The 16,585-nt window shown below is 40.6% G+C and overlaps 1 protein-coding gene across 3 annotated transcripts in view; it reads left to right on the forward strand.

Moving 5' to 3' along the window:
* The window catches only part of ints10 (integrator complex subunit 10), a 43,040-nt gene that overhangs the window by 19,724 nt on the left and 6,731 nt on the right, over positions 1 to 16,585 (forward strand). For 2 of the 3 annotated variants that reach the window (XM_080745498.1, XM_080745500.1), the window contains 7 exons: positions 333 to 466; positions 2,225 to 2,387; positions 2,702 to 2,784; positions 9,335 to 9,478; positions 15,206 to 15,329; positions 16,016 to 16,095; positions 16,200 to 16,220. In XM_080745498.1, the coding sequence (XP_080601624.1) occupies positions 333 to 466; positions 2,225 to 2,387; positions 2,702 to 2,784; positions 9,335 to 9,478; positions 15,206 to 15,329; positions 16,016 to 16,095; positions 16,200 to 16,220 (749 nt within the window). The remainder of the gene's footprint in view (positions 1 to 332; positions 467 to 2,224; positions 2,388 to 2,701; positions 2,785 to 9,334; positions 9,479 to 15,205; positions 15,330 to 16,015; positions 16,096 to 16,199; positions 16,221 to 16,585) is intronic. The other variant, XM_080745499.1, reaches the window with a different exon arrangement.

The raw sequence follows: 16,585 nt of genomic DNA on the forward strand, positions 1-16,585 counted from the left end.
ATATATTAATGTATATACTGTATATATGTATATGTATTTCAGGTGTTAACACATTGAGCAGTGGTCCATGGGTCCATAGATAGATAGATATATATTAATGTATATAAGGTATATTTATATGTATTCCAGGTGTTAACACATTGAACAGCAGTCCATAGATAGATAGATGGATATTAATGTATATAAGGTATATATTTACAGTATATGTATTCCAGGTGTTAACACGTTGAGCAGCGGTCCATGGATTCTTCTAGAAGACCTCAGCTGGTCCATAGATAGATAGATGGATATTAATGTATATAAGGTATATATTTACTGTATATGTATTCCAGGTGTTAACACGTTGAACAGCGGTCCATGGATTCTTCTAGAAGACCTCAGCTGGGTTTACAACGACTTGGAGGAACGAGGATCCAAACATGGACATAAGAAACGAAAACTGGCCGATGGGAGAGAGAAGACCATGGTTATTATTATTATTAATATTATAAATAATATCATTTATTATGAAGAGCGGAGTGGGGAGAGCAGATGACACTAATTAATTCATATGCAGAAACTACATATTAACTGTGTTTGTGTGTTGTATTTGTGTATGTTTGTGTGTGCGGTGGTTTTGTATTTTTGGGTTAAAACAACATCTTTAAATTTTGATTGATTGAATTCTTTATTAGTCATTAATGTAAACAGAATTCTTTATTATTCATTAATGTAAACAGCAGGAGGTACAGTCAGACATTAATACAGCGTCCAGTGTCTCTAACCTAACCTAACCTAACCTAACCTAACCTAAGCCTAACCTTAAGCTTAAATACTGGAGTTTAATACAGCTTGTCTCTAACCTAACCTAAGCCTAACCTTAAGCTTAAATACTGGAGTTTAATACAGCTTGTCTCGTCCCAAACATGCAATGGAAACACTGGAGCTGAGATACAGGCAGGGTTTGACTCTAAGGTCTCAGAGGCACTTAGTAAAGGTCATGTTCTAGGGTTAGGGTCACTTAGTAAAGGTCACGTTCTAGGGTTAGGGTCACTTAGTAAAGGTCACGTTCTAGGGTTAGGGTCACTTAGTAAAGGTCATGTTCTAGGGTTAGGGTTAGGGTTAGAACATGACCTGTAGAGGCACTTAGTAAAGGTCACGTTCTAGGGTTAGGGTCACTTAGTAAAGGTCACGTTCTAGGGTTAGGGTCACTTAGTAAAGGTCATGTTCTAGGGTTAGGGTTAGGGTTAGAACATGACCTGTAGAGGCACTTAGTAAAGGTCACGTTCTAGGGTTAGGGTCACTTAGTAAAGGTCACGTTCTAGGGTTAGGGTCACTTAGTAAAGGTCATGTTCTAGGGTTAGGGTTAGGGTTAGAACATGACCTGTAGAGGCACTTAGTAAAGGTCACGTTCTAGGGTTAGGGTCACTTAGTAAAGGTCACGTTCTAGGGTTAGGGTCACTTAGTAAAGGTCACGTTCTAGGGTTAGGGTCACTTAGTAAAGGTCACGTTCTAGGGTTAGGGTCACTTAGTAAAGGTCACGTTCTAGGGTTAGGGTCACTTAGTAAAGGTCACGTTCTAGGGTTAGGGTCACTTAGTAAAGGTCACGTTCTAGGGTTAGGGTCACTTAGTAAAGGTCATGTTCTAGGGTTAGGGTTAGAACATGACCTGTACTTGCCCGTTGGGCAAGTACAGGTCATGTTCTACTTGCCCAAAGCTCATGCCCACTTGCCCGAAAAGTAATTCACCCATTATAAAATGATAGGTAAGATTTTAATAACCGCTCAATTTAACATTTATTTCTTTACTTTCTGGGGCTGTGTGATAAAAAATGTCATCAATACCTCCAAATACAAATACCAAACACCTACATAGCTATGATTTAATGTCTATGGTTTCACATCCTTTTATTTTATATTAAGTGTAACAACTGTAAAAACAACACATTATAGGTAAACAGTGTTCTTATTTTACATTCCATTGACCAGAAGAATCAGAGCACACTGGCCACGTTCTTTGTGTTTATAAATGGTTTTATTTACCTGCCGGGGGCAAGCCTTGGTGTCAATGCCTGGCCAGGCATTTAACCCTAACCTAACCTAACCCTAATCACACAAGTATAATAAATGAAATCTGTGTGTGTGTGTGTGTGTGTGTGTGTGTGTGTGTGTGTGTGTGTGTGTGTGTGTGTGTGTGTGTGTGTGTGTGTGTGTGCGCGCGTGTGTGCGTACGTGCGTGCTCTCAGAGCTCAGATGAGGAGGAGGGTCAGGGTAAAGGTCGTGGGGGTCATGGTCGGGTCATCGGTGTCAACAGGTCAGAGATGCCAGGATGGTCAGACGTTCTGGACGGATTCCGATTGGCCAGAGAGAGCTGGGAGCTGCTGACATCACACGATGCCCTGGACACTGGTAACCTTTAACCTTTAACCCTAACTAACACCACTAATATTATTCACACATGCATTCCAAGCCATTCACACTTTAATTTATCTTATCTTATCTTAGAGTTTAAGAAGATGTGTGCGTCCTGGATGACTGACAGCTGGTTTATCTTATCTTATCTTAGAGTTTAAGAAGATGTGTGCGTCCTGGCAGACTGACAGATGGTTTATCTTATCTTATCTTAGAGTTTAAGAATATGTGTTTTATCTTATCTTAGAGTTTAAGAAGATGTGTTTTATCTTATCTTAGAGTTTAAGAAGATGTGTTTTATCTTATCTTAGAGTTTAAGAAGATGTGTGCGTCCTGGATGACTGACAGCTGGCTGTGGTTCAGAACATTCATCACTGATATGATCATTTATCAGGTAAGATTACTGTAAATTACTGTAATTGCGACCGTCAGGGAGCAGTTTACTATGAAAACCTCCACCGGCCGTCCGTCCGTCGGTCGGTCACACGTCACGTCACATACGATGACATCACAGAGTCCACAGCTGATGATGTGGCGACATCACAGAGTAACAATATGTATTGTATGACATCACGCCACATCATCAGCTGTGGACTCTGTGATGTCATCGTATCTCCATATATGGCCATCTCCGTATATGGAGATATAAGTCGTCCATGCCCAAGTATGGGCTGGTGAGGTCAGACTTTGTGTGATGCGTAGGTTATCTCCATATATGGAGATTCAACATTCCAGGCAATGCTCTCTTCCCTGGTGAGAATTGCCCCTTTATATAGGGCTTGTTTGTGTATTGTATGACATCACGCCACATCATCAGCTGTGGACTCTGTGATGTCATCGTATCTCCATATATGGCCATCTCCGTATATGGAGATATAAGTCGTCCATGCCCAAGTATGGGCTGGTGAGGTCAGACTTTGTGTGATGCGTAGGTTATCTCCATATATGGAGATTCAACATTCCAGGTGTAACTATGGCTACCCGTATGACGTGAGAGGTGGAGGTTGTGATATTTGTGGAGATAAGCGACCAACGGTCGCTTATCTCCCGATTAGGGAGTCTTACTGGTATATTACTGTAAGATTACTGTAATGTATGATACTAGAAGTTTAGAGTTCAGAGTTTAGAGTTTAGAGTTCAGGCCGCTGCGGTGAAGGCCGCTTCACCGCCATGTTGCGGCAGTGTGGTGTGTGTAATGGCCAAATATGGGTAATTATTTTTTTGAGAAAAAAAAGTTTTTTGAGAAAAGTTTGTTGAGAAAAAAAAAGTTTTTTGAGAAAAAAGTTTTTTGAAAAAAAAAGTTTTTTGAAAAAAAAAATGTTTTGAGAAAAAAAGTTTTTTGAAAAAAAAAATGTTTTGAAAAAAGAAAAAATTGGGGGAAAAAACGCACGCACGCACGCACACACACACACACACACACACCCCTCTGTTGTAATTCGATACTCTACTCTGCTCAGCTCCTCTCCCCCCTCCCTCCCTCTGTAACTTGATACCCTGATGATCATTTTGACGTTTCAGCACTGGCCAGAATGTTCAGAATACTATGTCAGGACTGGCTGCTCTGCGTGAGGCGAGATGTTGTTAAATTGAAATAAATGCGGTTCAAAGAGTGGCATGTTTAAAATGTGGACAGTTGTAAATTTTCACGTTTGTTTGACGTGGTGGCTATGTTTGTGAGAGGTGTTTGTGAGAATATGTAGCTAAACATTCTGGTTTAGGTTTGCCACCAATTGCTCCAGTATAGATGCTTGATGACTATTACTGTGTTTTCTGAGTAGATACTCAGAAGTTGGGGTTTGGCGGTGTGGTGGTGTGGTGCGGTGTTCTGATTGGTTGGTTTTCATGGCCATGTCTCGAGTGCTTCTCAGCTGTGAACAATGGAGGAAATGACCGCTAAATGCAGCATTTACAGCTTTATTGGTTGTTTGGGCTTCATAGTTTCACACACATCAATGTGTAAACTAACAGCAGGTTTGCCAATGTTATGACTTACATCTCCTTTCAATATCACGTTAGCAACTGCTGCTTTTTTTTTACCTTCAGAGTTCAGAGTGAAAAAGCACACAGCTGCCTGTTAAAACTGGTCGTTCGTAAATAAGCCACACTGAACGCACTCTACAACGCCATGCCCACTGCACTGACTACACTGAGCACACACCCGGTGCGCATTTCCCAACGCACCCTTAAATAGAACATGGGTTTTGTAGAAATCAGCTGAATGTACGAACGTAAGCTTCTCATCTTGACCTCAACCAGAGTTCACATGCACTCACACATGCACACATTTATATATAATATATGAATATATTAATGTATATATTGATGAATATATTTATATATGTCAGGGTCAGTACCGTAAGGCTCTACACCAGATGAACAGTATATACCAGTAAGACTCCCTAATCGGGAGATCACACTGCTGACATCAGTATGACATCACACCGTACACAAATGACCCTTATATAAGACCGGCATTATCTACCAACAGATTAGTAACAAGATGTCAAAATCGTTGAAGGTTGAATCTCCAGATATGGAGATAACCAACACATCCCTCCATATATTGAGATAACCGACGAATCTCACTAAGTCTGACCTCACAAGCCCCATATTTGGACACGAACAACATATAACTCCATATATAGAGACATAGCTGCTGACATCAGTATGACATCACACTGCTGACATCAGTATGACATCACACCGTACACAAATGACCCTTATATAAGACCGGCATTATCTACCGACAGATTAGATGCAAGCAGGATCTCGACTCTGACACAACTCATCGGCTCATAAGCTGGTTCTCCCTCCATATATGGAGATAACCGACGAATCTCACTAAGTCTGACCTCACAAGCCCCATATTTGGACACGAACAACATATAACTCCATATATAGAGACATAGCTGCTGACATCAGTATGACATCACACTAGGCCTGGGGCGGTATGGACATTTTGTTACCGCGATTACCGTCTTCCCATTTACCGCCGGTACTGCGGTAATTACCGCACCCCCGTATCTATTAATTAAGGTTCGGCGATAAGCCAAAATATTGCAATCATCTTCCCAAAAGTCGCCTCTCCACAGTGGAGAGGCGACACAGCCTGACTGCCCGAGATATACTTCTCCGTACAGCACAGCGGGTCTGGCTTTCAAAGGAGCAGATCTACAAGCTCACACCACATCGCATCCGCGATGCGTTCTGAGCTTTTAGATCTGCACTGTCGGGTTACCATAGTAACGTAGGCTAGCTACTTGGGCTTTTCAGACACAAACGGCTATGTGAACAAACCAGAAGAGGAAGGGTAGTCAGATCGTGTACAGTGATTCTGTAAACTCACGTCACGTCTCAACTCTCAAATCACAGTGATTGAGTGCTGCTATATACAGGTTTTAGTTACAAGACTTGACAGAAAAGGTTATAAAATCGCCGACGCGCCGCTGGACGGAGCACAACGTGCGACGCGGTGGAGCTGGAGAAAGTAAAATAGTTTCATTTTCGGTTTTGTCCACGCGGCCCGCGCTCCGCCAGTAATCCGTATGAATAAAAAAAGATATGCCACAACACAAGGTATGTATTAACATCCTTGTGTCGAGTGGATTACAGAGAAAGTATATGCTGCATTGCTGCTCCGTCATAGAGTTGTGCTCCGTACTCTACTGCCCTGCGTGCACTGTGTGTGTGTGTGAGTGACGTATGTGGGCGGCTTCCAACGTGTGGTACACGGCCCAGAGCAGAGCGGCATGGAGCGCATGCGGTCCTCGCTTCTCCCCCGTTTTAAAACTCGCTCGTTCTCAATAAAAATAGCCTATTTTTTTGTCTTTTTTGACCGCGGTAAGGACCCTGACACCGCGGTAGGCCGCGGTATACCGCGATACGGCGGTACGGCGGTTACCGAACCCAGCCCTACATCACACTGCTGACATCAGTATGACATCACACCGTACACAAATGACCCTGACGGCACACACCAAGCAGGTTTTGATACTAAACTGCGACCTGACGGTCGCAATTATATTATATTATATTATTGCGACCGTCAGGGAGCAGTTTACTATGAAAACCTCCACCGGCCGGCCGTCCGTCACACGTCACACGTCACACCTTTGCCCTGCTCATATCTCCGCATCAGTATGACATCACACCACATGTGTACACAAACCTTTGTGTACGTTGCTGTGGCAACAGTCTGTTGTTGCTGGTCTGTTAGTGTACGTTAGCAACCACCTTAGCAACCATGGTTTTACCCTAGCAACCAACTGTTTACCCTAGCAACCAACTGTTTACCATAGCAACCATGTTTTTTTTACCCTAGCAACCAACTGTTTACCATAGCAACCAGATACGCAGAGCAGGGATCTCCATATATGGGCATAAACAGGTGACATCACACTGATGTCAGATACTCAGAGCAGGGATTTCTCCATAATATATGGGCATAAAAGGGATGCTGTTAGGGATCTCCATATATGGGCATAAAAGGGATTCTGTTAGGGATCTCCATATATGGGCATACAAGGGATTCTGTTAGGGATCTCCATATATGGGCATAAAAGGGATTCTGTTAGGGATCTCCATATATGGGCATAAAAGGGATTCTGTTAGGGATCTCCATATATGGGCATAAAAGGGATTCTGTTAGGGATCTCCATATATGGGCATAAAAGGGATTCTGTTAGGGATCTCCATATATGGGCATAAAAGGGATTCTGTTAGCTGTTAGTGATCTCCATATATGGGCATAAAAGGGATGCTGTTAGGGATCTCCATATATGGTCATAAAAGGGATTCTGTTAGGGATCTCCATATATGGGCATGAAAGGGATTCTGTTAGGGATCTCCATATATGGGCATAAAAGGGATTGTATCCCAGATGATGCCCTGTTAGGAGATCCACACTAACAGAATCCATATATGGTCCTACCGACAGCTGCTATAAGCCAACCCTGGCGATAAGGTCTGAGTCGAAGAAATGCTTCTTTCCTGGCAAGAATTGCCCCTTTATACTGTAGGGCTCGTTTATGTATTGTATGACATCACGCCACATCATCGGCTGAGGACTGTGTGATGTCATCATATCTCCATATATGGAGACATAAGTTGCTCATGCCCAAATATGGGCTGGTGAGGTCAGACTTAGTGTGATGCGTAGGATATCTCCATATATGGAGATTCAACTTCAATGAGTAACCATGGCAAACTGTCAACTGCCCGTATGTCTTGATAATTGGTAAAACAAACTTTTGGCCTAACAACGGTCGCTTATCTCCCGATTAGGGAGTCTTACTGGTATTATATATACTAGAAAAGGGCGGCCCAGCGTCTAGTCGGCGACCTGGCCAACTCGGGAACGATGTAAATAGAGAATGAATGCCCCGCCCTTTAATGCAAACCCCATTATACCTGTTGTCATAGGACCTGTTTTGACCATCTGTTTGCCTGTGTCCATTTATGCCCATATATGGAGATATCTGTATCTGTCTGTCTGTCGGCGTCCATTTTATGTCCATATATGGAGATCACTGCAGATATAGTTCTGGGTCCATTTTATGCCCATATGCCCATATATGGAGATATCTGTCTATTTGCGTCCATTTTATGCCTGCCCCACCCTTTAATGCAAACCCCAATATACCTGTTGTCATAGGACCCGTTTTGACCATCTGTTAGCCTTTGTCCCCACCCTTTAATGCAAACCCCAATATACCTGTTGTCATAGGACCCGTTTTGACCATCTGTTTGCCTTCTGTTAGCCTTTGTCCCCACCCTTTAATGCAAACCCCAATATACCTGTTGTCATGTTGGCGACCTGGCCAACTCGGGAACGATGTAAATAGAGAATGAATGCCCCGCCCTTTAATGCAAACCCCATTATACCTGTTGTCATAGGACCTGTTTTGACCATCTGTTTGCCTGTGTCCATTTATGCCCATATATGGAGATATCTGTATCTGTCTGTCTGTCGGCGTCCATTTTATGTCCATATATGGAGATCACTGCAGATATAGTTCTGGGTCCATTTTATGCCCATATGCCCATATATGGAGATATCTGTCTATTTGCGTCCATTTTATGCCTGCCCCACCCTTTAATGCAAACCCCAATATACCTGTTGTCATAGGACCCGTTTTGACCATCTGTTAGCCTTTGTCCCCACCCTTTAATGCAAACCCCAATATACCTGTTGTCATAGGACCCGTTTTGACCATCTGTTTGCCTTCTGTTAGCCTTTGTCCCCACCCTTTAATGCAAACCCCAATATACCTGTTGTCATGTTGTCATAGGACCCGTTTTGACCATCTGTTTGCCTTCTGTTAGCCTTTGTCCCCACCCTTTAATGCAAACCCCAATATATGGAGATCTCTGCACACACAGTACCGGTTGCGGAAAACTCTGATGTCAGACATCAGCTCCGCATTCGGGGATTCATTTTATGCCCATATCTGGAGAACGCGCGTGCCGGTGGGAAGAACGGTTCTCGAGATTCACATACATACATACACATTCACAGAGATTTTTTGTTGACTCCTGGCGTACGTGATGTCAGAGCCTTTTATGAAGTGATGTCACAATGAGTCAGCGATTGTGCCGATTTCCTCAGGAACAGCCTGATGTTAACAATCAGCTCCGCGTAAGGAGATTCCGAACGTTTCGCGCCGCTTCGGGAAAACCGCATGCCGAGTCGGGCCGAGGCCCGGCACTGCACTCCGCGCCGCAGCGGGGAACGCGCGTGCCGAATCTGAAGCCGGTGGGACGAACGGTTCTCGAGATACGCGGATTACAAACAAACAAACAAACAAACAAACAGACAGAGATTTGTCGCATTTATAGATAGATGTGTGTGTGTGTGTGTGTGTGTGTGTGTGTGTGTGTGTGTGTGTGTGTGTGTGTGTGTGTGCGTGTGTGTGTGTGTGTGTGTGTGTTTGTGTATATTTCAGGGTCATTACCGTAAGGCTCTACATCACATGACCATGGGAGTCCCGCCTCCTCAGAGCCCAGAGGTCAGAGGTCAAAGCAGTGTGGAGATGCACAGATCTGTGATTCAACAGGCTTCATGTCACTATGCTCTGGGAGAGTACAGAGTACGTATAGATCTGTGTTTATCACTACATACACACCCATTATAACATCACTATGATAGTCTATAGATCTGTGAATATCACTACATACACACCCATTATAACATCACTATGATAGTCTATAGATCTGTGAATATCACTACATACACACCCATTATAACATCACTATGATAGTCTATAGATCTGTGAATATCACTACATACACACCCATTATAACATCACTATGATAGTCTATAGATCTGTGAATATCACTACATACACACCCATTATAACATCACTATGATAGTGTATGTATATAGATCTGTGATTATCACTACATACACACCCATTATAGATCTGTGATTATCACTACATACACACCCATTATAACATCACTATGATAGTGTATGTATATAGATCTGTGAATATCACTACATACACACCCATTATAACATCACTATGATAGTGTATGTATATAGATCTGTGTTTATCACTACATACACACCCATTATAACATCACTATGATAGTGTATGTATATAGATCTGTGATTATCACTACATACACACCCATTATAACATCACTATGATAGTGTATGTATATAGATCTAATACACTGTGAATATCACTACATACACACCCATTATAACAGCACTATGATAGTGTATGTATATAGATCTGTGAATATCACTACATACACACCCATTATAACATCACTATGATAGTCTATAGATCTGTGGCTTCATGTCACTATGCTCTGGGAGAGTACAGAGTACGTATAGATCTGTGAATATCACTACATACACACCCATTATAACATCACTATGATAGTGTATGTATATAGATCTGTGAATATCACTACATACACACCCATTATAACATCACTATGATAGTGTATGTATATAGATCTGTGAATATCACTACATACACACCCATTATAACATCACTATGATAGTGTATGTATATAGATCTGTGAATATCCCTACATACACACCCATTATAACATCACTATGATAGTGTATGTATATAGATCTGTGTTTATCACTACATACACACCCATTATAACATCACTATGATAGTGTATGTATATAGATCTGTGATTGCCAGACCCATGAAATGGGTAGGCCTACATAAGCAAATGTCTGTCCGGGTTTTCTATATAAAGGGTATATATGATGATGACATGATGATGACATGCCTACAAAAGGCATGATGTCATAAATGATGATGACAGACAAGGGGTCTGGCACAACCAGGTTGACCTGGTCTAGTTATTACTACATACACACCCATTATAACATCACTATGATAGTGTATGTATATAGATCTGTGATTATTACTACATACACACCCATTATAACATCACTATGATAGTGTATGTATATAGATCTGTGATTATTACTACATACACACCCATTATAACATCACTATGATAGTGTATGTATATAGATCTGTGATTAGCACTACATACACACCCATTATAACATCACTATGATAGTGTATGTATATAGATCTAATACACTGTGAATATCACTACATACACACCCATTATAACATCACTATGATAGTGTATGTATATAGATCTGTGAATATCACTACATACACACCCATTATAACATCACTATGATAGTCTATAGATCTGTGGCTTCATGTCACTAAGTAGACTAAGTAGAGATCTGTGATTATCACACTCCATATAGGTGTAATGATATAGTAACTGAACACACACACACACATGGTGTGTGGGTGTAACCCTAACCCTAACCATGGTGCGAGCGTTTGATTTTCTCTCAAATCCTGCCGTGAGGGTGTTTCTTTTTTTTCTTTTTTTTTTTTTTTTCTTTATAATTTTTATCCCACAATTTTGTAACCCATTTTTTCACCCAGTGCTAATTGCCTATGTAATCCTGGGCTCTGCTCTCCCTCTGCCGCGCCTGGGGAGACAACGGACTGACCTCATGCTTCCTTCTATGCATGAGGAGTCCAAGTTGCTTCTTTTCACCTGACAGTTGAGATTTCCCTGGTTTGGACGTAGCGCGTGGAAGGAACACGTTATTCCAACCAGTTCCTTTCCCCTCCATCAGGCGCCCCGGCTGGCCAGGGGGAGGCATTATTGAGACCAGGATTACGTGCATGTTTTTGTGAGGGTATCAACCCTAGGAGACACGGGGAGAACATGCAAACTCCACACAGAAAGGCCCTATCGCCAACCCCACCTAGGGTGTGGGCGCTGATGACGCGGAGGAGGAACACGCCGCCAGCGCCCACAGCGTCCCCCGGCGGGAATCGAACCCAGGACCTTCTAGCTGTGAGGCGAAGCGCTAACCACTGCGCCACCGTGCCCCCGAACCCTAAATCCTGCCGTGAGGGTGTTTCTAAGCACCGCCCGCATGCACAGGATAGTGACTGAATGGCTCCGGGCGGGGCTTGTAAAGGCGAAAAGTGCCTCTATTCTCCAGGCACATACTCGGCTGTTAGTTTAGGTTGCTATGCTAGCGTTTTTGATGTGATGTTCACCCACATAGCAGCTAGATCTGGATGAAAATAAACATGTGTATGGATCGAATATGGTTCTTAACATGAGACTGGTCTAACACATAAGTGTTGTTTCCCTATATTTTGGCAAAAAGAATGACTTGACTTTATAAACACACTGGCTTCTGTAAGTCCTGTTCCTGGATGTGGCTGGTAAACAAGGAAAAGTCTCTTCCTGGTGGCGGAGAAGTGTACTTTTTTCTTTAAATAATGGAATTCTATGATTTTCATGTTGCCATATTGTGACCGTTTTAGAAAGAGGCTTGTTGCTACCGGGGTATTATTATTATTATAATTATTAAGTGTGCCTGCTATGCAATAGCAGAACACTTATTGTAATCCGCCATACTTAAGTCGGTCGGTCGGTCGGTCGGTCGGTAATGTTCTTGCAAATTTCGGCACGTAATAAGTGCCGCACAATTTACGCCACCACCGCAATATATACATCAAAACGTGCGGCTCGGCCGGGAATGGTGTGCTATTACTTTTCTTTCCGATCCGCGTTACCATTGCGACGTAATTCGCAAAAAACGACGCCAAAAAACCCCATTCACTTAGAATGGGGGAAATTTCGGCACGTAATAACTGCCGCACGATTTACGCCACCCCCGCATATATATATATGTATATATATATACACATCAAAATGTGCGGCTCGGCCGGGAATGGTGTGCTATTACTTTTCTTTCCGATCCGCGATACGATTGCGCAATTCGCAAAAAAACTACGCCCAAAAACCCCATTGACTTAGAATGGGGGACTCCGAAAAAAACCCAGAAACTTTGGCGCCACATAACTCTGCCATACTTTTGCCTAGCAACGTGATTTAAACTTTAAAATGCACACACAACTTTGGTCTTTTTCCGGCCAATAGGGATGAGCTGTAATTGATTAAGCCCCACCCCCTCTATAACAGGAAGTGTCCTTCGCCAAACAGGAAGTGCCTCTATAACTCATGAACCGTTTGTCGTACAGACTCGCGGCTGGTGTCATAATTTTTTTTTTCTCAATTTTTTTTTTTTCTCAAATTTTTTTTTCTCAAAACATTTTTTTTCTCAAAATTTTTCTTTTCTCAATTTTTTTTTTCTCAAAGCATTTTTTTTCTCAAAATGTTTTTTTCTCAAAAAAATTTTTTTCTCAAATTTTTTTTTTTCTCAATTTTTTTTTTCTCAAAACAGTTTTTTTTTCTCAATTTTTTTTTCTCAAATTCTTTTTTCTCAAAACACTTTTTTTCTCAATTTTTTTTTCTTTTCTCACAAAACAATTTTTTCTCAAAAAACTGTCGTTAAAGTGCGACCCGTGATAACGGCCAAAAATGCGCCAAAACGCCACTATGCTAATGCTAATGTTAAATAATGTAACGCTAATGCTAACACCAACCGCTACACAAGGTTGCACAGACTTAGCGAGCTGCAGGCACACTTAAAATTTCTTGGAAATTTTCTTTTCTAGTTATTATATTATATGCTGGCTGAGAGGGTCGGAAACACAAGGCAGAGCCGAGTGTTTCTCAACGCCTCTCAGCGCCTCTCAGCCCTTTTTTATATATAATAAAAAAGTTTAGGAACCCCTGCTCTATATTGTATTGTATTGTAGTGTAGTGTAGTGTAGTGTAGTGTAGTGTATTGTATTGTATTGTATTGTAATGTATTGTATTGTATTGTATTGTATTGTATTGTATTGTAATGTATTGTAGTGTAGTGTAGTGTAGTGTAGTGTATTGTATTGTATTGTATTGTAATGTATTGTATTGTATTGTATTGTATTGTATTGTATTGTAATGTATTGTAGTGTAGTGTAGTGTAGTGTAGTGTAGTGTATTGTATTGTATTGTATTGTAATGTATTGTATTGTATTGTATTGTATTGTAATGTATGTGTTATATTGTGTTATATTGTTATACAGATGGCATGTGAGAAGGTCTTAGACGTGGTCAGTTCTCTATAGTGTATCGTATCGTATTGTATTGTAATGTATTGTAGTGTAGTGTAGTGTAGTGTAGTGTAGTGTAGTGTAGTGTATTGTATTGTAATGTATGTGTTATATTGTGTTATATTGTCTCATAGATGGTGTGTGAGAAGGTCTTGGACGTGGTCAGTTCTCTATAGTGTATTGTATTGTATTCACCGCCATGTTGCGGCAGTGTGGTGTGTGTAATGGCCAAATATGGGTAATTCTTTTTTTGAGAAAAAAAAAAAGTTTTTTGAGGAAAAAAAAAAGTTTTTTGAGAAAAAAAAAAAGTTTTTTGAGAAAAAAAAAGTTTTAAAAAAAATGTTGAAAAAAAACATTTTGACGTTTCAGCACTGGCCAGAATGTTCAGAATACTATGTCAGGACTGGCTGCTCTGCGTGAGGCGAGATGTTGTTAAATTGAAATAAATTCAAAGAGTTCAAAGAGTGAAATGTTTAAAATGTGGACAGTTGTAAATGTTCACGTTTGTTCGACGTGGTGGCTATGTTTGTGAGAGGTGTTTGTGAGAATATGTAGCTAAACATTCTGGTTTGCCACCAATTGCTCCAGTATAGATGCTTGATGTATTGTATTGTAATGTATTGTATTGTAATGTATATGTTATTATTATATTGTCTCATAGATGGCGTGTGAGAAGGTCTTAGACGTGGTCAGTTCTCTGTAGTGTATTGTAGTGTAGTGTATTGTATTGTAATATATGTTATATTGTGTTATATTGTTATACAGATGGCGTGTGAGAAGGTCTTAGACGTGGTCAGTTCTCTATAGTGTATTGTATTGTAATGTATTGTATTGTAATGTATATGTTATTATTATATTGTCATACAGATGGCGTGTGAGAAGGTCTTAGACGTGGTCAGTTCTCTATAGTGTATCGTATCGTATCGTATCGTATCGTATTGTATTGTAATATATATGTTATATTGTTATACAGATGGCGTGTGAGAAGGTCTTGGACGTGGTCAGTTCTCTATAGTGTATTGTATTGTATTGTATTGTATTGTATTGTATTGTAATGTATATGTTATTATTATATTGTCATACAGATGGCATGTGAGAAGGTCTTAGACGTGGTCAGTTCTCTATAGTGTATCGTATCGTATCGTATTGTATTGTAATATATATGTTATATTGTCTCATAGATGGCGTGTGAGAAGGTTCTAGACGTGGTCAGTTCTCTATAGTATAATGTATTGTAATGTAATGTATTGTAATGAATGTGTTATATTGTGTTATATTGTCTCATAGATGGCGTGTGAGAAGGTCTTAGACGTGGTCAGTTCTTTGGTTCCTCCTCATCAGAACCAGGAGAACATCCTGAAGAGCTCAGAGGAGAGCAGCGGCAGCAGGGTTAAACATAAACCCCGAAAAGGTTAGAACACCCTATGTACCTTACCCTAACACCCTAATGTTACCCTAAATGTTACCCTAACACCCTAATGTTACCCTAAATGTTACCCTAACACCCTAATGTTACCCTAAATGTTACCCTAACACCCTAATGTTACCCTAAATCCCTAATGTTACCCTAACACCCTAATGTTACCCTAAATGTTACCCTAACACCCTAACCCTACCCTAACACCCTAAGCCTAAGTTTCAAGGTGCATCAGTGGGTTTGGAAGGCTTGTTGGAGCTGGAGAAATATGCATTACATCATTAAACATTATGTATGTTAAATCATTTAAACACATGTTTATCAATCATTTAAACACATGTTTATCAATCATTTAAACACATGTTTATCAATCATTTAAACACATGTTTATCAATCATTTAAACACATGTTTATCAATCATTTAAACACATGTTTATCAATCATTTAAACACATGTTCATCAATCATTTAAACACATGTGTATCAATCATTTAAACACATGTTTATCAATCATTTAAACACATGTTTATCAATCATTTAAACACATGTTTATCAATCATTTAAACACATGTTTATCAATCATTTAAACACATGTTTATCAATCATTTAAACACATGTTTATCAATCATTTAAAGACATGTTTATTAATCATTTAAACACATGTTTATCAATCATTTCCAGGTCATGACCTTCGCCTGCTCCCCTGCACCAGCAAAGCTGTGCTGCCTTTCTGTCTGCAGCTGATGTTGGCCTGTTTTAAGGTACTGTACCTTTAAATGATACTACTACTGTCTACTGTAGTACTACTACTACTATACTACTACTGTCTATTGTACTACTACTACTACTATACTACTGTCTGCAGCTGATGTTGGCCTGTTTTAAGGTACTGTACCTTTAAATGATACTACTACTGTCTACTGTAGTACTACTACTACTACTACTACTGCTGTCTACTGTACTACTACTACTACTATACTACTGTCTGCAGCTGATGTTGGCCTGTTTTAAGGTAGGTTAAATACTGTACTACTACTACTATACTACTGCTGTCTACTGTACTACTACTACTACTATACTACTGTCTGCAGCTGATGTTGGCCTGTTTTAACTTTCTGTGCGAAAACCGAATAATCTCTGTTCTTTTTTCCATTCCAATACTAATTTTTTAATCTATTTCGCTTACCCTGAGCTGCTAGTAGCGACGTGGGTGGTCCTGGCTCCTCCACCGCTTCCCAATGAGCCATTCTA

This window comes from Nannobrachium achirus (assembly GCF_963921795.1).
Source record: "Nannobrachium achirus genome assembly, chromosome: 17".
In the NCBI taxonomy this organism is placed as follows: domain Eukaryota; kingdom Metazoa; phylum Chordata; class Actinopteri; order Myctophiformes; family Myctophidae; genus Nannobrachium; species Nannobrachium achirus.